At 38.5% G+C, this 15,293-nt stretch overlaps 1 protein-coding gene across 2 annotated transcripts in view; it reads left to right on the forward strand.

Annotated features, from left to right (window-relative positions):
• The window catches only part of LOC143041779 (polyamine-transporting ATPase 13A3-like), a 264,024-nt gene extending 250,040 nt beyond the window's left edge, over positions 1 to 13,984 (forward strand). The window contains exons 25-27 of one of the 2 annotated variants that reach the window (XM_076213829.1): positions 5,375 to 5,467; positions 12,563 to 12,802; positions 13,429 to 13,984. In XM_076213829.1, coding sequence (XP_076069944.1) covers positions 5,375 to 5,467; positions 12,563 to 12,802; positions 13,429 to 13,680 — 585 coding nt within the window. In that variant the 3' untranslated portion in view covers positions 13,681 to 13,984. The remainder of the gene's footprint in view (positions 1 to 5,374; positions 5,468 to 12,562; positions 12,803 to 13,428) is intronic. The other variant, XM_076213830.1, reaches the window with a different exon arrangement.
• Positions 13,985 to 15,293: the final 1,309 nt, after the last annotated feature.

The following is a 15,293-nucleotide window of genomic DNA, read 5'->3' on the forward strand; positions in this document are numbered from 1 at the left end:
TCTTCATCCATATCATTAATATATATAGCAAACATTATTGGGGCCAGAACTGTTCCTTGTGGAATACCGCTTATTACGTCATCCCATTTTGAGTGTTTGTCTCTTATCACTACTCTCATTTTTCTTTCTTGCAAAAAGTCTTCCATCCATTTAAGCAGTTTGCCCTGTATTCCTCCTTCAGTTTCTAATTTCTTAAGCAACTTCTTATGTGGTACTTTGTCAAAAGCTTTTTTTAGGTCTAGAAATGCACAATCAGCCCATCCATCTCTTTCTTGTATTATATCTATTAGCCTTGAATAGAAACATATTAAATTAGTGACGCATGATCGTCCTTGTCTGAATCCAAATTGCCTTGGATTTAGCACGCTGTTTTTTTTTTCTTCTAAATACCTTACCCATTTACTTTTGATAATTCTTTCACAAATTTTTGCTATTGTACTTGTTAGAGAGACTGGTCTATAGTTGGTAGGGTCTTCTTTATTTCCTCCTTTATATATAGGTACTATATTTGCTTTTTTCCAATCTTCTGGAACTTTTCCTTCTTTCAAGGAACTATTTATTATGCTATGTATTTTGTCTGCCAGTTCATTTCTGCATTCTTTCCAAATCCAGTTTGCTATTTCATCTGGTCCATGCGATATTCTGACATCAAGGTTACTCAAGTGTTTCATTATTTCATTCTTTGTCATTTCTATTTCTTTCATGGGGGGGGGACTTTCTCTTCCCATTTGATCTCTTCCGGTTGTATATTCTCCCTTGTAAACACTGATTTAAAATGCTTGTTCATAATTTCCGCCATTTCTATTTCCTCTGTGTATTCAACTCCTTGTCTTAATTTCCCCAAATCTTGTTTGATTTTCAGTTTGTTGTTTACAAATCTGTAGAATTGTTCTGGTTGATCTTTACATTTTTCTATGACATCTTTTTCATATTTTCTCTTTTCCTCTCTGCACACTTGTACATATTCATTTCTATAACAAGTATATATTTTCAATTTTTCAGGTCTTTTGTTTTTCTTCCATTTGGTCCAAGCTTTGTCTCTTTTGTCTTTTAACTCCCTACAACTTTTGTTGTACCAGCACTTTACATATTCTTTTTCTTGTTTTTGTCTTGGGACATACTTTTCTACTCCTTTTTTATAATTTGTTGTCAAAATGTTCCATTTCTCTTCTACTGTTGTATCTTCTTTGTGTATTCTTTCCCAGTTTTCATTTTGAAAGAATTCTCTTATTTTATCAAAATTTGTTTTTTCATACATCAATCTTCCTTTCTATATTGTTCATTTCTTTTCGTGTATTTTTTCTCATTTAGTTCTAGTTCTATCAATATGTGGTCACTTTTACTTATTGGTGCCTGGTATTCTATCTTTTCCACTATTTTAGGTTCTGATGTGATTATTAGGTCTAGTCTCGATGGTTCTTCTTCATTTCTATACCTTGTGTTCTCTTGAATCCATTGTGTCATTGTGTGGTCAATAATCATCTCAAGTAGAACATTTCCCCATGAGTTGTCTCCACCCTTTACGGTCATTTCTTCCCAGCAGACTTCTTTGCAATTAAAATCGCCCATCATAACTATTCTTCCTCCATCTTCCATTATTTTGTTTAATGTTATTCTTGTGTCTTCTAACATACTTTTATGTTCACTCTCTTTCAACGAGGCTGTTTTTGGGGGCACGTAATTTATTACAAACTTTCTGCTCTTCTTATCTCTGTCTTCTACTTCTTTCATGATCATCTCTACTGTATTCTTTCCATATGTGACACACCTCACGTTTATATCCTTCTTAGTCAGGAACATAACTCCACCCCCTTGTTTTATCTCTCTGTTTCTAATCCAATAATTATATGCATTGTGTCCTATGCTGTTGGGTGGTAGTGGACCTTTTAATTTTGTCTCTACAGTTCCCATTATGTCAGGTTCTTTTTCCTTCAGACACTCGTTCAGTTCATTCAGTCCTGTTATTAATCCATCTATATTTGTGTAGGACATTCTTAACTTTCTGTTATTTCCATTGTATTCTCTGTTTCTTTTTTGTTTCTCTCTGTTATGGTCCATTTCCCCAATTTCATATTCACTACTCTCCAGTAGAATTCTTCTTTTTCTGACTCCGTTCTGGTCTCTTTTTTTTTATCTTCTTTCCTTTTCATTTTTTCTTCCTCTCTTTCCTCTTTATTCATTTCTCTTTTTATCCATACCTTTTTATATTGTTCACTTGCTGCTAGCTTCCCTGTTTTTGATAAGATATATCTGCTGCTGTTTGTGACCTGAATTTAATCTTAATTGGTCTGGTCTTATCTGTACTATATTTTCCGAGCCTAAACATCTCCTCAATTTGTTTCATTATTTCAGGTTCATCTTCCTGAACTAATTCTAGTAAACTGCTTACTTTTTCTTTTTCCTCACTGATCCTTGAAGTTCTATCTAGGTTATGTTTCTCTTCCATTCCTAATATAATTATACATTTCTTTTTATCTGCTAAGTCTCTTACTATATTCTCCTTCTGTCTCATCACTTTGATAACTGAGTCTTCAGTTTGTTCTTTCATTTGCTGTTTAATTATGTCAGTAAATGTAACTTTACTGTTTTCCTGGATTTTTTTTCCAACCCTGTGCTTCTTTTGCTATGGCCTCTTTATTATCTTTATTATTCCTCTTTAATTCTTCATTCTCCTCTAGTAATCTGCTTACTTTTTCTTTTTTCTCCTTGATTCTTGTGGTTCTATCTGGGTTATGTTTCTCTTCCATTCCTAATATAATTATACATTTCTTTTTATCTGCTAAGTCTCTTACAATATTCTCCTTCTTTCTCATCACTTTGATAACTGAGTCTTCAGTTTGTTCTTTCATTTGTTGTTTTATTATATCAGTAAATGCAACTTTACTATTTTCGTGTATCTTCTTCCACCCCTGTGCCTCTTTTGCTATTGCTTCTTTATTGTCTTTATTGTTCCTTTAGATTCTTCATTCTCCTCTTGTACTTCTCTTAACTGTCTTTTTAGTTCTTTTATTTCATCAGTTAAGTTTTTGTTCGCCTTCTCTAGTTCTTCCAATCTTTCAACCCTTTCCGCAATTTTTGACATTCTACCGAACCTAATCTCCCAATGTTCGGTCATTTGTTCAAGTTTTCCTCCAGTTTTGCCAGTCGGGGGAGGTTGGTATCCGCCCCCCCCCCCTTCATTAAATCCATGGAAATTATTATCCTCACCTTCTATTGTGCTGCTCTTATCTATGTTTCTAATCTTTACATTTTTGTTAGTCCCTTCATCGTCACTAAATTGCTCTGGCCCGCGCTTGTTTACATTGCGTCTGCCTGCCTGGACCAAGTCCTCTCCTTCCTCATTTCCTTCCATTTCCCTCAGTAATCCCTCCCCTTTTCCTTTTTCCTCACTTTCCCGCTACACCACGAGCAATCCCCTTCCCTGTAAATACAATAGGTACTTCCTTTGCGTTGAGATCCACGAATATTTCACTTTTTCTTCAGGACGTCAATCCACGCCGTCCGTCCGACGTAAGTGTGTGTGTGTGTGTGTGTGTGTGTGTGTGTGTGTGTGTGTGTGTGTGTGTGTGTGTGTGTGTGTGTGTGTGTGTGTGTGTGTGTGTGTGTGTGTGTGTGTGTGTGTGTGTGTGTGTGTGTGTGTGTGTGTGTGTGTGTGTGTGTGTGTGTGTGTGTGTGTGTGTGTGTGTGTGTGTTTCTGTGTCTTTGCCATTGAAGCTTACACCCGTGCAAAGCTAGATGCAGGGGTTGGGGAGGAATTCGTCCTCCAACGAGGTGGTGGTGTGAGAAGGCAGAGGATGTCTGACTGGTGGGAGTAATGTTGGATAATGCCGCGAGGGAGGGGGGGGGTTGTCTTGTACCTGGTGGTGCCCAGAATCTCTTGTCCTGGATGCTGGATGATGCAGCGAAGAGGGATTGTCTCATAGTAGATGCTGGACAAGGACCGTTTGAGCGTTGCTTCGTAGTATTTGCTGGATGATGAGCACTGGAGCGTTGGAGTGTTGCCTCGTAGTAGATGCTGGACAAGGAGCATTGGAGTGTTGCCTCATAGTAGATGCTGGACAAGGAGAGTTGGAGCATTGTCTTGTAGTAGATGCTGGACAAGGATTATTGGAATATTGGCTTGTAAATGTTGCTTAGCGATGTAGTGAAGAGCGTAGAATTAGGAAGTGACTATGTTCAACTGGAGTGTAGATCTCTGATGTATCTTAACACGTGGAATTCGCTAATCCATAACCACTGTCGTCAAAAAGTAAAGTTGTTACTTTGGAGGAATGGTAGAGTTGTTGCTTCGTATCCAGTGCTTCACCACCAGAAGGTAGATTTATTGCTTTGGAGGAATGTAATGTTGAAGTTTCATAGCCACCTCTCGCCGCCAAAATGTAGATTTGTTGTTGTGATCTACATTGATTTTGGAGGCATTGAGGCAAACGAGATGATTTTTTTTTTATTCTCTTAGTCTAGACTGCTCTACATTCTCAGAGCATTGCCCAAGGAAAACCATGGCAGTTGCCAATGAATATCATATTACACCAAACTGTAAGAAACCCACCATCGTCCACCTACCCCCGTCTCCTACCCTCACTTCCTGCTACCCCACCCCCTATACCACCGACTGTGAGATCAACCCGCATACTAGCTGTACAGAGAGGTCAGTAGGGTATATAAGCAATAAATAACACATGGAAGGTACGCTTTTGATATTGTAAGTACTCTCCTTGGTGTACAGTTGTTGCTCTGGTACAATATGTAATTTACCTTTGTTCTGTTTGTGCTATTTTGTAATTGTTATAGATATACAATTCCTGACGATGTTCCCTTGAGGACAAAACATAAAAAACCTCATTCTTTGTAGCTCACTGCATTCACCTCTGCTTGCCACACTTCTTTCTAATCATTTCCCATTTATTGTTTCTATATCCACAAGCCATTTTAGCATTGTAATGCTGTCCTGCAGCTCCCTTCTCCATTCCTGTTTTCTAATTTTCAAAGATTCGTTCAATATTTCTTAGAAATCACTGGTGTATTTGTATCATGTAAAACTTCTTCCATTACCCTTTATTTATGTTTCTTGCACTTCAGGTAACCATTTGCCTTTCATGGATTCTCCCCTGTTTTTCTTGCCCATTTTGCTACACTCCTTCCATCCCCTCTATCTTACTATCTCCTGTTTTACACCTTTCTGTTCCCTCTCCCCACAAACACTTCTTCATTTTCTTTCCTTCTCAGACTACTCTTTTATCATCCTTTTTGTTCCACCTTTCTTCATTACCTTGGATGCTTTGTTTCAAAATGCATTCGTTCCTCTTAATCTTATTCTATTTTTTTTCAATGTAGTATCAATCTACACATATCAGTCTTGCGTTACTCTTCACAGCATCAGGAAGACAAATATATTACCTTTCCTGAGCCATATGCCATTCATCTCACAGAAGGCAACACAAGAGAAGGGATATATGAATATATTGAGGTAAGTTTATATGTGTCATTCTCTTGTCTCTGTTCTCTCTTGGAAGAGACCGACAACCCCTAAGTGTTATGCCATGACCACTGGAGTGGCCTATAAATAATTTAGAAAAAGTGTTCCTGTCTGTGCTGTGTCACTTTTGGGCAGTGAAAGGTTACATATTCTGAGTCTTCTGTGTAAAATCTACATCTGAGGCATTTGGTGTCTGTTCCCAAGCCAATTCTGTATTCATATTCTAGTATTTACTTAGTTGTATTTACCTAGTTGTAATATACGGGAGGGGAGCTATGCTCGTGGTAACCCGTCTTTCTATCTCTCCGCATCAAGTTTTATCTTAAAATCTTGTATAGTGTTAGCACATACTGTTTTGTTGTCTAATTTGTTCCATGTATTTATCGCTCTGTGTGGGAAACTGTTCATTTTCAATTTTTTTCTATAACTATCCTTTTTTTTCCGTGTCCTCTTGTTTTACCGTTTTCCCACACTAATAGGTCGTTCCTGTCTAAAACTTCCATTCCTTTCATTATTCTGTAGATAGTTACCAAATCTCCTCTTTCTCTTCTTTGTTCCAGAGTTGGTAGGTTCTATTTGGATAGTCTTTGCTCATATGTTAGTTCGGCAAGTGTCGGTGCTAGTTTGGTTGTCGCTCTTTGTAATCTTTCTAGTTTCTTAATATTCTTTTTGGTACTGGGTGTCCAAAGTGATGCTGCGTACTCAAGTTTTGGTCTTATTAGTGTAGTTAGTATTTTCCTTATCATTTCTTCGTCCATATAAGTAAATGCCACTTTGATTGCTCGCAATAAGTTGTAGGTTTCTCCGAACATCTTATTTATATGCTTATCTGGTTTCATGTTCTTTCCAATCATCACTCCAAGATCTTTTTCATATTTTTTTTCTTCCCCAATTCTGTAATCTTTTGATATTCTGTTTCTACTCTTTCCAAATTCCATTATACTGCATTTCTTAATATTGAATTTTACTTCCCACTTTTGAGTCCAATTCTATATTGTGTCCACATCTTGTTGTAATGAGTTGCAGTCCTCTTCCGTTTTTACCTTCTTAAGTAATTTTGCATCATCTGCAAAAAAAAAAAAAAAATAATAATAATAATAATAATATATATATATATATATATATATATATATATATATATATATATATATATATATATATATATATATAGCACTCCACGCCTTCATTCATGTCATTAATGTATACAGCGAACATGATCGGGGCCAGTACTGATCCTTGCGGGACCCCGCTTTTTACTTCTTCCCAGTTGGAGAATTTTTCTCTAAGTGTTGCCCCACTGGTTCATTAGCTCGTAGCCCCTATCGATTCTCGTCGCCTCTGTTATCATTGTCTGTGTTGCCCACTATTACCTCTCTTGCCATTGTTAGCCCTGTCGGCACTGTAGTCACCCTTGTGGTCCTCACTAATGGATATAGTAACTTGCTTCTTTTAATAATAATCTTCTGTCCAAGAGAATGAAAATTAAGTGTTTTTCTTTTCTTTCTTCCATTAATTCCTATACAGCATGCTCCAAAGGAATTTCCGAGAGCACGTATGCAAGACCCTATGTGAAATTTGCAGTGACATAGTGTTTTTTTTAGTCCAATGATCTTTAACTTTATATTTAAGATCCTCCTCAAAGGGAATGATCTTACAATCATGAACCAATTGAATTTTTTCCTTCATTTCACTTATCATATTGTTGTTACAAGTATATATGGCAATATTGCTTACTTAGAATAATCTCGAGTCTCTGCATAAATTCTCACTTGGGTTACAAAGGAATGTCATGTCAGCAATACACTCAAGCCCCTGGCCAATATTTATAAACAAGGCATAAAGGCGGACTTAGGCAACTCACTCTCTTGCTATATTGTTTCATAAACCTAACCCATAAAATGTAACATCTGTCATCTACCCCTCTTTCTACCTTCTTTTCTACCAGCCTCATACATCTAGTGTTGGGTAGAGATATGTATTTACCCACTTGTAATATACAGAAAAGGAGCAACATTCATGGGGTCCTGCCTCCTATTCTACAATTTATCATCTATCTGTCTATATACCGAAGACATCCTCCCCCTTATAAGGGAGGTAGCTAAGTCAAAAGCACACATTCACTCCCACCCACCTTTGTTTCCTTCTCATTTGTCATACCTAGCTAGAAATTCATGCATTGTTCCAACTTAGTCTATATTCTTATTTTCCAATTATCATATTTAGTTTTGAATTCTTGTATTGTTCCAGCTTAGACTACATCTCCTAAGCTATTCCAAATATTTCTGTATTTGCTTGGAAAACTGTATTTTTTCACATCCTTTAGATATGTAGTCTTTCCGAATATATTTTCTTGACTTCTTAAAGCCCTTCTATTACTAATCAAGAGATCTCTTCTTTAAATATAATCTATCATCTTAAGCACCCTCAATGCTGTAATTATATCACATTTTTCTCTTTGATTTTTCAAAGTTGGCAGACCTGGTGCTTTAATCCTTTCTTTGTATGTTTTATCTACTAAACTGGTAATCAGTTTGGTTGCTGCCCTTTGTATTCTCTCGATCTTGTTCGTTACTTTCATTTTGTGTGGGGACCATAATAATGATGCATATTCTAGCCTTGGGCAGATCAGGGTTTCTGTGATTTTTTTCCATTCATATGATGATTTTTTTTTATTTATCTATATCTCCTACAATCCTGCTGATAAATCTGTCAGGCAACTTTTTTTTCCAACACTCCCAAATATTTCTCCTTTTTTTGCTTTTGTTGTGGATTTACTTCCTAAGGAATAATTCAAACATATTCTTCTAGAGATATTGCCCATTCCCAGTACTTAGCATTATTTTTTCTTTTTATTTATCTATTTATTTTTTTCCATTCTTGGTTCCATGTGAATATAGCGCCTAGATCCCTCCAAGAACATATAAGATTATGAGGAAATTATGGACGCCCCGTCTGGGGTATTGGCTGCATGTTATTGTGGTAGAGTAGCATGCAGTTGATACTTTAGTGTCTATATGGGGCGCTCCTACGGACCAGAGCCACATATCATTTGTCTGTGATCGAGGAAAACTCTGTTCATAGAGAAATTATGACACTTTTATACTACGACTGTCCTTCCGTTATGTTGTCCCCCAACCCCTTGTTACTGTCCTGTACCATTTCTCTGAATATTCATTTCCTTTTTTCACCTACCCTGTGGTGGGGGAAGAGAATGCTATCACCAAGTCTTTCCACTTGAGTTGTATGAGGCGACAAAAAATGGGACGGGGGGTAGGATTAGGAATCCTACTACCTGTAGCCCCAAAGGGGATATTTCTAAAAAAAAAAAGTAAAGGCATAAGAGGGTCTGGGAGTTTTCCTACCAGTACCCTAAGGTTTGGGTCTTTTAATGTGCATGAATGTGGTACAGATGAGAGTAAAAGGGGAGAGATAGGCAGTATGTTTGCGAGAAGAAAGATGGATGTGCTGGCTTTGAGTGAAACTAAAATGAAAGGGAAGGGCAACTGTGAGTTTGGGAGTGCAGCTGAGAGGTACTCAGGAGTGAAGAGGGGACGAGGGAGAGAAAGTGTGGCTATACTAGTAAGTAAAGTGATAAGTAAGCGGGTAGTGGAGTGGAAGGGGGTGTCATCAAGGTTGATGTGGATGAAGGTGAAGCTGGGAAGGGAGATGTGGGTTTTTGTAAGTGCGTATGGGCCTAGTAGTGAGAAGAGCGTAGAGGAAAGGGAGGATTTTTGGGTAATATAAATGAGTGCAAAGAGGGATTAGGGAGAAATATCAATGTAGTTGTATTGGGAGACCTTAATGCTAGGGTAGGAAACAAACCAATAGACGGAGTGATTGGGAAGTATGAAGTAGTGGAGAATGGATGGTGGAGATGTGTCTTGAAAAAGAGTTGATGATAACAAATACAGTATTTAGGAAGAAAGTCAAGCATAAGTACACATGGGAAGGGGTGGTGGATGGAAGGGTGGCAGATAGAGCGTTAATGGACTATATAGTGGTGACCAGGAGCATGGTAGGAAGAGTTAAGGATGTACATATTCTAAGGAGAGAGAGAATGGCAGAATATCAGATAATTTTCTGGTGTAAGGTGAATTTAGAGTGGAGAATAGGTGGAGAAAGAGGAAAAGGGCAAGAGGTAGGGAGGTACTTAGAGTGAACTGCTTAAATAAGAAAGAAAAGGAGAATGAGTATAAGAAGAAGCTGAGAGAAGAGTGGGAGGGAATAAAGGATAGAGTAGAACTAGGAGTGGAGGAGGAATGGGGATGGTTCAAGAAGGGAGCCTTAAGGTGTGCAAAGATACTGTGTGGAACAAGGAGGGTGGGAGGAAATAGAAGGAAGGACAGTAGGTGGTGGGATGAGGAAGCAAAGAAGGGTGTAGAAGAGAAGAAGCAGGCATTCATAGATTGGCTACAAATTAGGACGAGGGAATCGTATGAGAGGTACAAAGTAAAGAGAAAGGAAGTTAAGCATAAGATAAAGGAAGCAAAGAGGAGAGCAGATGTGAAATGGGGTAAGAGTATGATAGAAAATTTTGAAAGTAATATAAAGATGTTTTGGAAAGAAATTAAGATAGGAAGAGGAGGGGAATCAAGTAGAGAAGAAAAGGTAAAAGGTGCAAATGGAGAGATGATAATGGAAGAGAAGGCAATGAGAGGAAGGTGTGCAGAGTATTTTAGGGAGTTGCTAAATATGAAGGAGGATAGGGAAGGAAAGGTAGTTGTAGTTGAAAGCGCTAAGAAAATGAGTGATGAGTGAGAAAAATGGAGGAGAAATAGGGAGGGATGAGGTGAAAGCAGCTGTTAAGATGATGAAAGCAGGTAAGGCACCTGGAATGGATGGATGCCATGCAGAATGTCTGAAGAAAGGAAGTACAGTTATGGTGGACTGGCTGGTGAGGTTATTTAATGTTTGTTTAAGAGAGGGTAGAGTACCGGAGGACTGGAGGAGTGCCTGTATAGTTCCGCTTTACAAGGGAAAGGGGGACAAGTGTGAATGTAGTAGTTTCAGAGGGATCAGTTTGTTGAGTGTAGTTGTGAAGGCTTATGGGAGGGTCTTGATTGAGAGGATTAGGAGAGGAACAGAGGGAGTAATTGGTGAGGAACAGTGTGGTTTTAGGACAGGCAGGAGTTGTGTAGATCACATTTTTGTGGTACGACAGATATGTGAGAAAGCTATAGGAAAAGGTAAGGATGTTTTGGGGGTTTTATGGACCTGGAAAAGGCTTACGACAGGGTAGACAGGAAGGCACTATGGGAGGTACTGCAGATATATGGGATAGGAGGAAAGCTGTTAAGAGCAGTCAAGAATTTTTACAAGAGTAGTAGAGCTTGTCTTAAGATTAGAAATGGAGAGAGTGAATGGTTTGAGGTAAAGGTGGGACTTCGTCAGGGATGTGTTATGTCGCCCTGGCTGTTCAATCTATACATGGATGGGGTGGTGCGAGAGGTGAATGCAAGGGTAGTGGGTCAGGGGTTGGAGATGGTTAAAGAAAATGGAGAAAAGTGGAAAATAAGCCAGTTGTTGTTTGCTGACGACACTGCGCTTGTAGCAGGATCAGAGGAGGGATTGAGGAAGTTAGTGACAGAGTTTGAGAAGGTGTGTGAAAGAAGGAAGCTGAAGATAAATGTGGGTAAAAGTAAGGTGATGATATGTACAAGGGGAGAGAGTGACAGTAGGCTGGAAGTGAGCATAAATGGTGAGAGACTGGAGGGAGTGAATAGTTTTAGATACTTGGGTGCGACTGTGGCAGGAAAGGGAGGAGTGGGGGTGGAGGTAGAATGTAGATTGAGAGAAGCGAGTAAATGCCTCGGTGGATTAAAAAGTGTAATGAGAAATAAACATCTGGGAATGGATGCTAAGAGGAGGTTATATGAAGGAGTGATTGTGCCAACAGCAATGTACGGGGCAGAAACATGGAACATAAAAGAGGAGGAGAGAAGGAGTTTGAATGTCTGAGATGAAATGTCTGAGAAATATAATAGGGGTTACTAGGCTAGATAGTGTGAGAAATGAGGAGGTGAGGAGGAGAACAGGGGTGGAAAGGGAGCTGGGAGATAGGGTTGATGAAAGAGTATTAGGATGGTTTGGACACATGGAAAGAATGAGTGAAGAAATATTAGTAAAAGAGGTGTGGAAGGCAGAGGTGGAAGGAATGAAAATGAGGGGGCGTCCTAGGATGAGATGGATGGATGGGGTGAAAGGGGCATTACAAAAAAGAGGAACGTCTGTTGAAGAAGGACGGGAGAGGACAAAAGATAGGGGTGAATGGAGAAGGGTTGTGTATAGATGATGCTGTGATGCATGAGGGGGAGTGGGTGGGGGGATGGAGGGTGAGGAAGTATGTATGAGAAAAAATTGACGCAGCCTGAAGGGATTTCCCCCCGTCTTCTCCTTTTCTGCATGGGAGGACGGAGAGGGGGGGTCGCCGAATTAATGAAGCGGCTTTGTTGTGGATGTGCTGTGTCTTACGACACTTCCTCTGACCCAGGGCAGTGGACAGGATGTAGGGATGGCCCGTCATCCAGGAGGTGCCAAGATAAGGAGAAAGGAGGGTGGAGGGGAGTGGAATATGTAGGGAATGGAATGGGTGGGAGTGGTTTTTATGCCTTTTTCTTTTTGACCCCCCCCCCCCCGTGTAAGGGGGAAAAAGCCTTTGGTATATGTATGTATTCTTAACATTGAAATTGGCCACAAATATGATAAAAAGGTATTGATGTGGATCAATTATATCATATCAATGCACTGTATAATGTAGGAGACCTATAGAATTCAGTCGTACTAATGATCTTACGTGACTTCTTATTACATAAGTGATTAATTTTACTTCATTTGAGTTGCTGAAAAGTAGGCTTGTTTCTTATGATAATGTTTTCAAATATCAATGCACTGTATAATGTGGGAGACCTATAGAATTCAGTCGTGCTTATGATCGTACGTGACTTCTTATTACATAAGTGATTAATTTTTACTTCATTTGAGTTGCTGAAAAATAGGCTTGTTTCTTATGATAATGTTTTCAAATATCAATGCTGTAAAAGAAGCATGTAGCTAATCTGATTTCATCTTTCTTTTCATCAACCTCAGGAAAATAAGATTGTGGACAGTGTCAATCATTCAACCTATTCTAAAGAAAAAGCAATAGACACAGGAGAAGACGCTGAGGGTTTCTTGGAAGAAAATAGTACAAAACAGGATTCAGATAAAGAAGAACAGGGATATCATACTTCACCGGGTTATCTGGAACAACGAAACTTGGGCAGTGAAAGCCTAGTAGATGAAATCCAGAAAGAGTGGGTGAGGATCTCCACATCATCACTGAAGGAAGTAAGCATTTCTATTTTTCAGTGTCTTCTCTTGTGCCTATTACTGGAATGATTTGGGCATATGTAAAAAATGAGTGAAGCACGACAAGTAAAAATAGTGTAGAAGGCAGAGGTGAATGGAGTGAACTTGAGTGGAAAATTGAGAATGGGTTGGATGAATCAGGTTGAAGGGGGACTTGGGTAAAAGGAATATGCCTCTTAGGCAGGAAAGGGATAGGGTAAGAGATAGTGTGAGTGGAGAGTGGTTGTGAATGGATGATAAATTGACAGAGCCCAAAGGAACTTCTTGTTGTCTTCTCTAATTAGTTGTCAGTGGAAAAGGAGGGACGATTGCCTTGAAATGAAACGGAAGGGGTAAACCAGCTTTAGTTTTTGAGCCCTTCTATGGAGGTGCTGTGTCTTGCTGTATTACCTCAGCCCCATGCAGTGGGCAGGGGGCAGAAATGGTCATTCATACATAAGAAGCTAAAATAAAAATTAAATTAAATGAGTGTGGGATGGGTGAAGGGTGGGTGTATATGCCATGGCTGGCCACCTCCCTTATAAGGAGGGAAGAAGCCTTTTGGTATATTTATAAAATTGAGGGGAATAGTTACTGTCATTAATTGAAATAATATTTACTCACAGGTGGCCAAAAATGCTGAGAAACATGCTGATGCTACTTGTAATGCAACCTTTAATGGCTTAGAGGAAGTGCAAGATTCCACGACTTTGCTCTATGATATCCCTATGCCTCCAAGGCCTGTTTCATTTCATCAAGAAATGAGTGACAAGTTCCACAGTTCAGATGACAAAATTTCAGATGAAGTTTCGAAACATATGTTTCAACAAAAACAGGAGGATGAGCAACAATTACAAAAAGAAAGCAAACATGAGTAACAGTATCTACAACAGTACAGCCAGGACAAGTATCAGTAGGAACAGCAAAAACTAAATGACACAAAGGTCATTAATGTAATTTGAGATAACAAGCATCAGTAAATGCAACAAGTTTATGCAAATAACATAAAGTACGTATGACCAAATGTCACTTCATTTTCAGTACCTGAACCGCTGGTGCATTCAAATACTGTCCCACTATATTTACCAAGACTATACTTTAGGGCTTAAGGATATATATTCAAATGGTCATGAACTTCCTCATTCCCTTCAAGCCTCTCAGCCTATCCCTGAGGACAAGGAATTCATAGGCTTATATGACTCCCCATAAAATCCAATGAGAACTTCAATGATGCCTCACTTTTGCCCTCATCATTGCCTCCAGCAGAAAATTCTTTGCCAAAAATTTCAAGGGTCTCTTAACTCAATATAAGACAAGGTCGGTGTTTTTAAATTTTTACATTAAATATGGAGAGTGTAGAATATAAGAAAATAAGTATGGAGGAGACTGCTAAAGACCCAAAGGACTATACAAGGCAGTTCCATGACAATTACCACCCATCCATAAAAATATCTAATCTTCTCATAAAACAACCAATAATTTCAGCGATCACTACATGGTTACTAATTCATAAACCACCCTGTTGGTAAAGAAGTTCTTGCCTATTATCTTAAATCTAAATTTGTCCTATTACCATGACTCCTACCCTGCTGTCTTAATATGAAGACCTTGTCTACATCAAACTTTTTGAAGACATTGACCAATTTGAACACTTCTATTAGGTCACTCCACACTCCCTGTCTTTCCAGAGAGTGTAAGTTAAGGTTCCTAAATCTGTCCTCGTAAGATACATTTCTAAAAATTTCTATATTGAATCAACAGTAAAAAAAAAAAAATGAATTTAGCCCTTTCCAAATAAAAGTAACTAAGATTCCATATTGAATCAGTAGGAAACAGTTTTCTATTGCAAATAATAATCAGGAAATGGGAAACCAAACTTGCGCTGTAATTTCTACAAATGTCAGTTTTCATGACAACTTCTTCCTAATAACAGTTAAGAGAGCATGTGATCTATTGAACTTTAGGCTTCAATAGGACAGTGTTAAAATGTCAGTCAGTGGTTAGTACATTTGAATTTGGCGGGATGGCTCTGTATAACTCCCCCCCTCAATTCCTCCAGTCAAGCTGCCTCATGCTATCTGCACTCCATCTGTCTTGCTGTTATATCTATCCAGTCATGTGTTTTGAATATCCCCCTTTACTGTGATGAACTGCCTTACCACTTTGTTGTCATAGACTATGAACAAAGCCAATATACTCATTCTTTCTCAAATACAGCTGACATCATCTGCATCTAGATGACATATCTGCCATCTTTTATATTTTCCTTCATCTATTTCAAAGTTTGTCATATACTGTATGTGCATCACATTATATTTGTAAATATCTGTATTATGTACTGAGTAATACTGAAAAGTTTTAGCACCATTAAAATGTTGTTAGTAAATCTGTTTTTTAAGTCTGTATGTGAACAGAAAAAATATAGGATGAAATCAGTTGATCCGTACTTTTTCAGTTTGTACATGGCATTCGCGTACTGTAAGCACATTTA

Source organism: Oratosquilla oratoria, chromosome 32 (genome assembly GCF_046742065.1).
Source record: "Oratosquilla oratoria isolate Oo_2021 chromosome 32, ASM4674206v1, whole genome shotgun sequence".
Taxonomy (NCBI): domain Eukaryota; kingdom Metazoa; phylum Arthropoda; class Malacostraca; order Stomatopoda; family Squillidae; genus Oratosquilla; species Oratosquilla oratoria.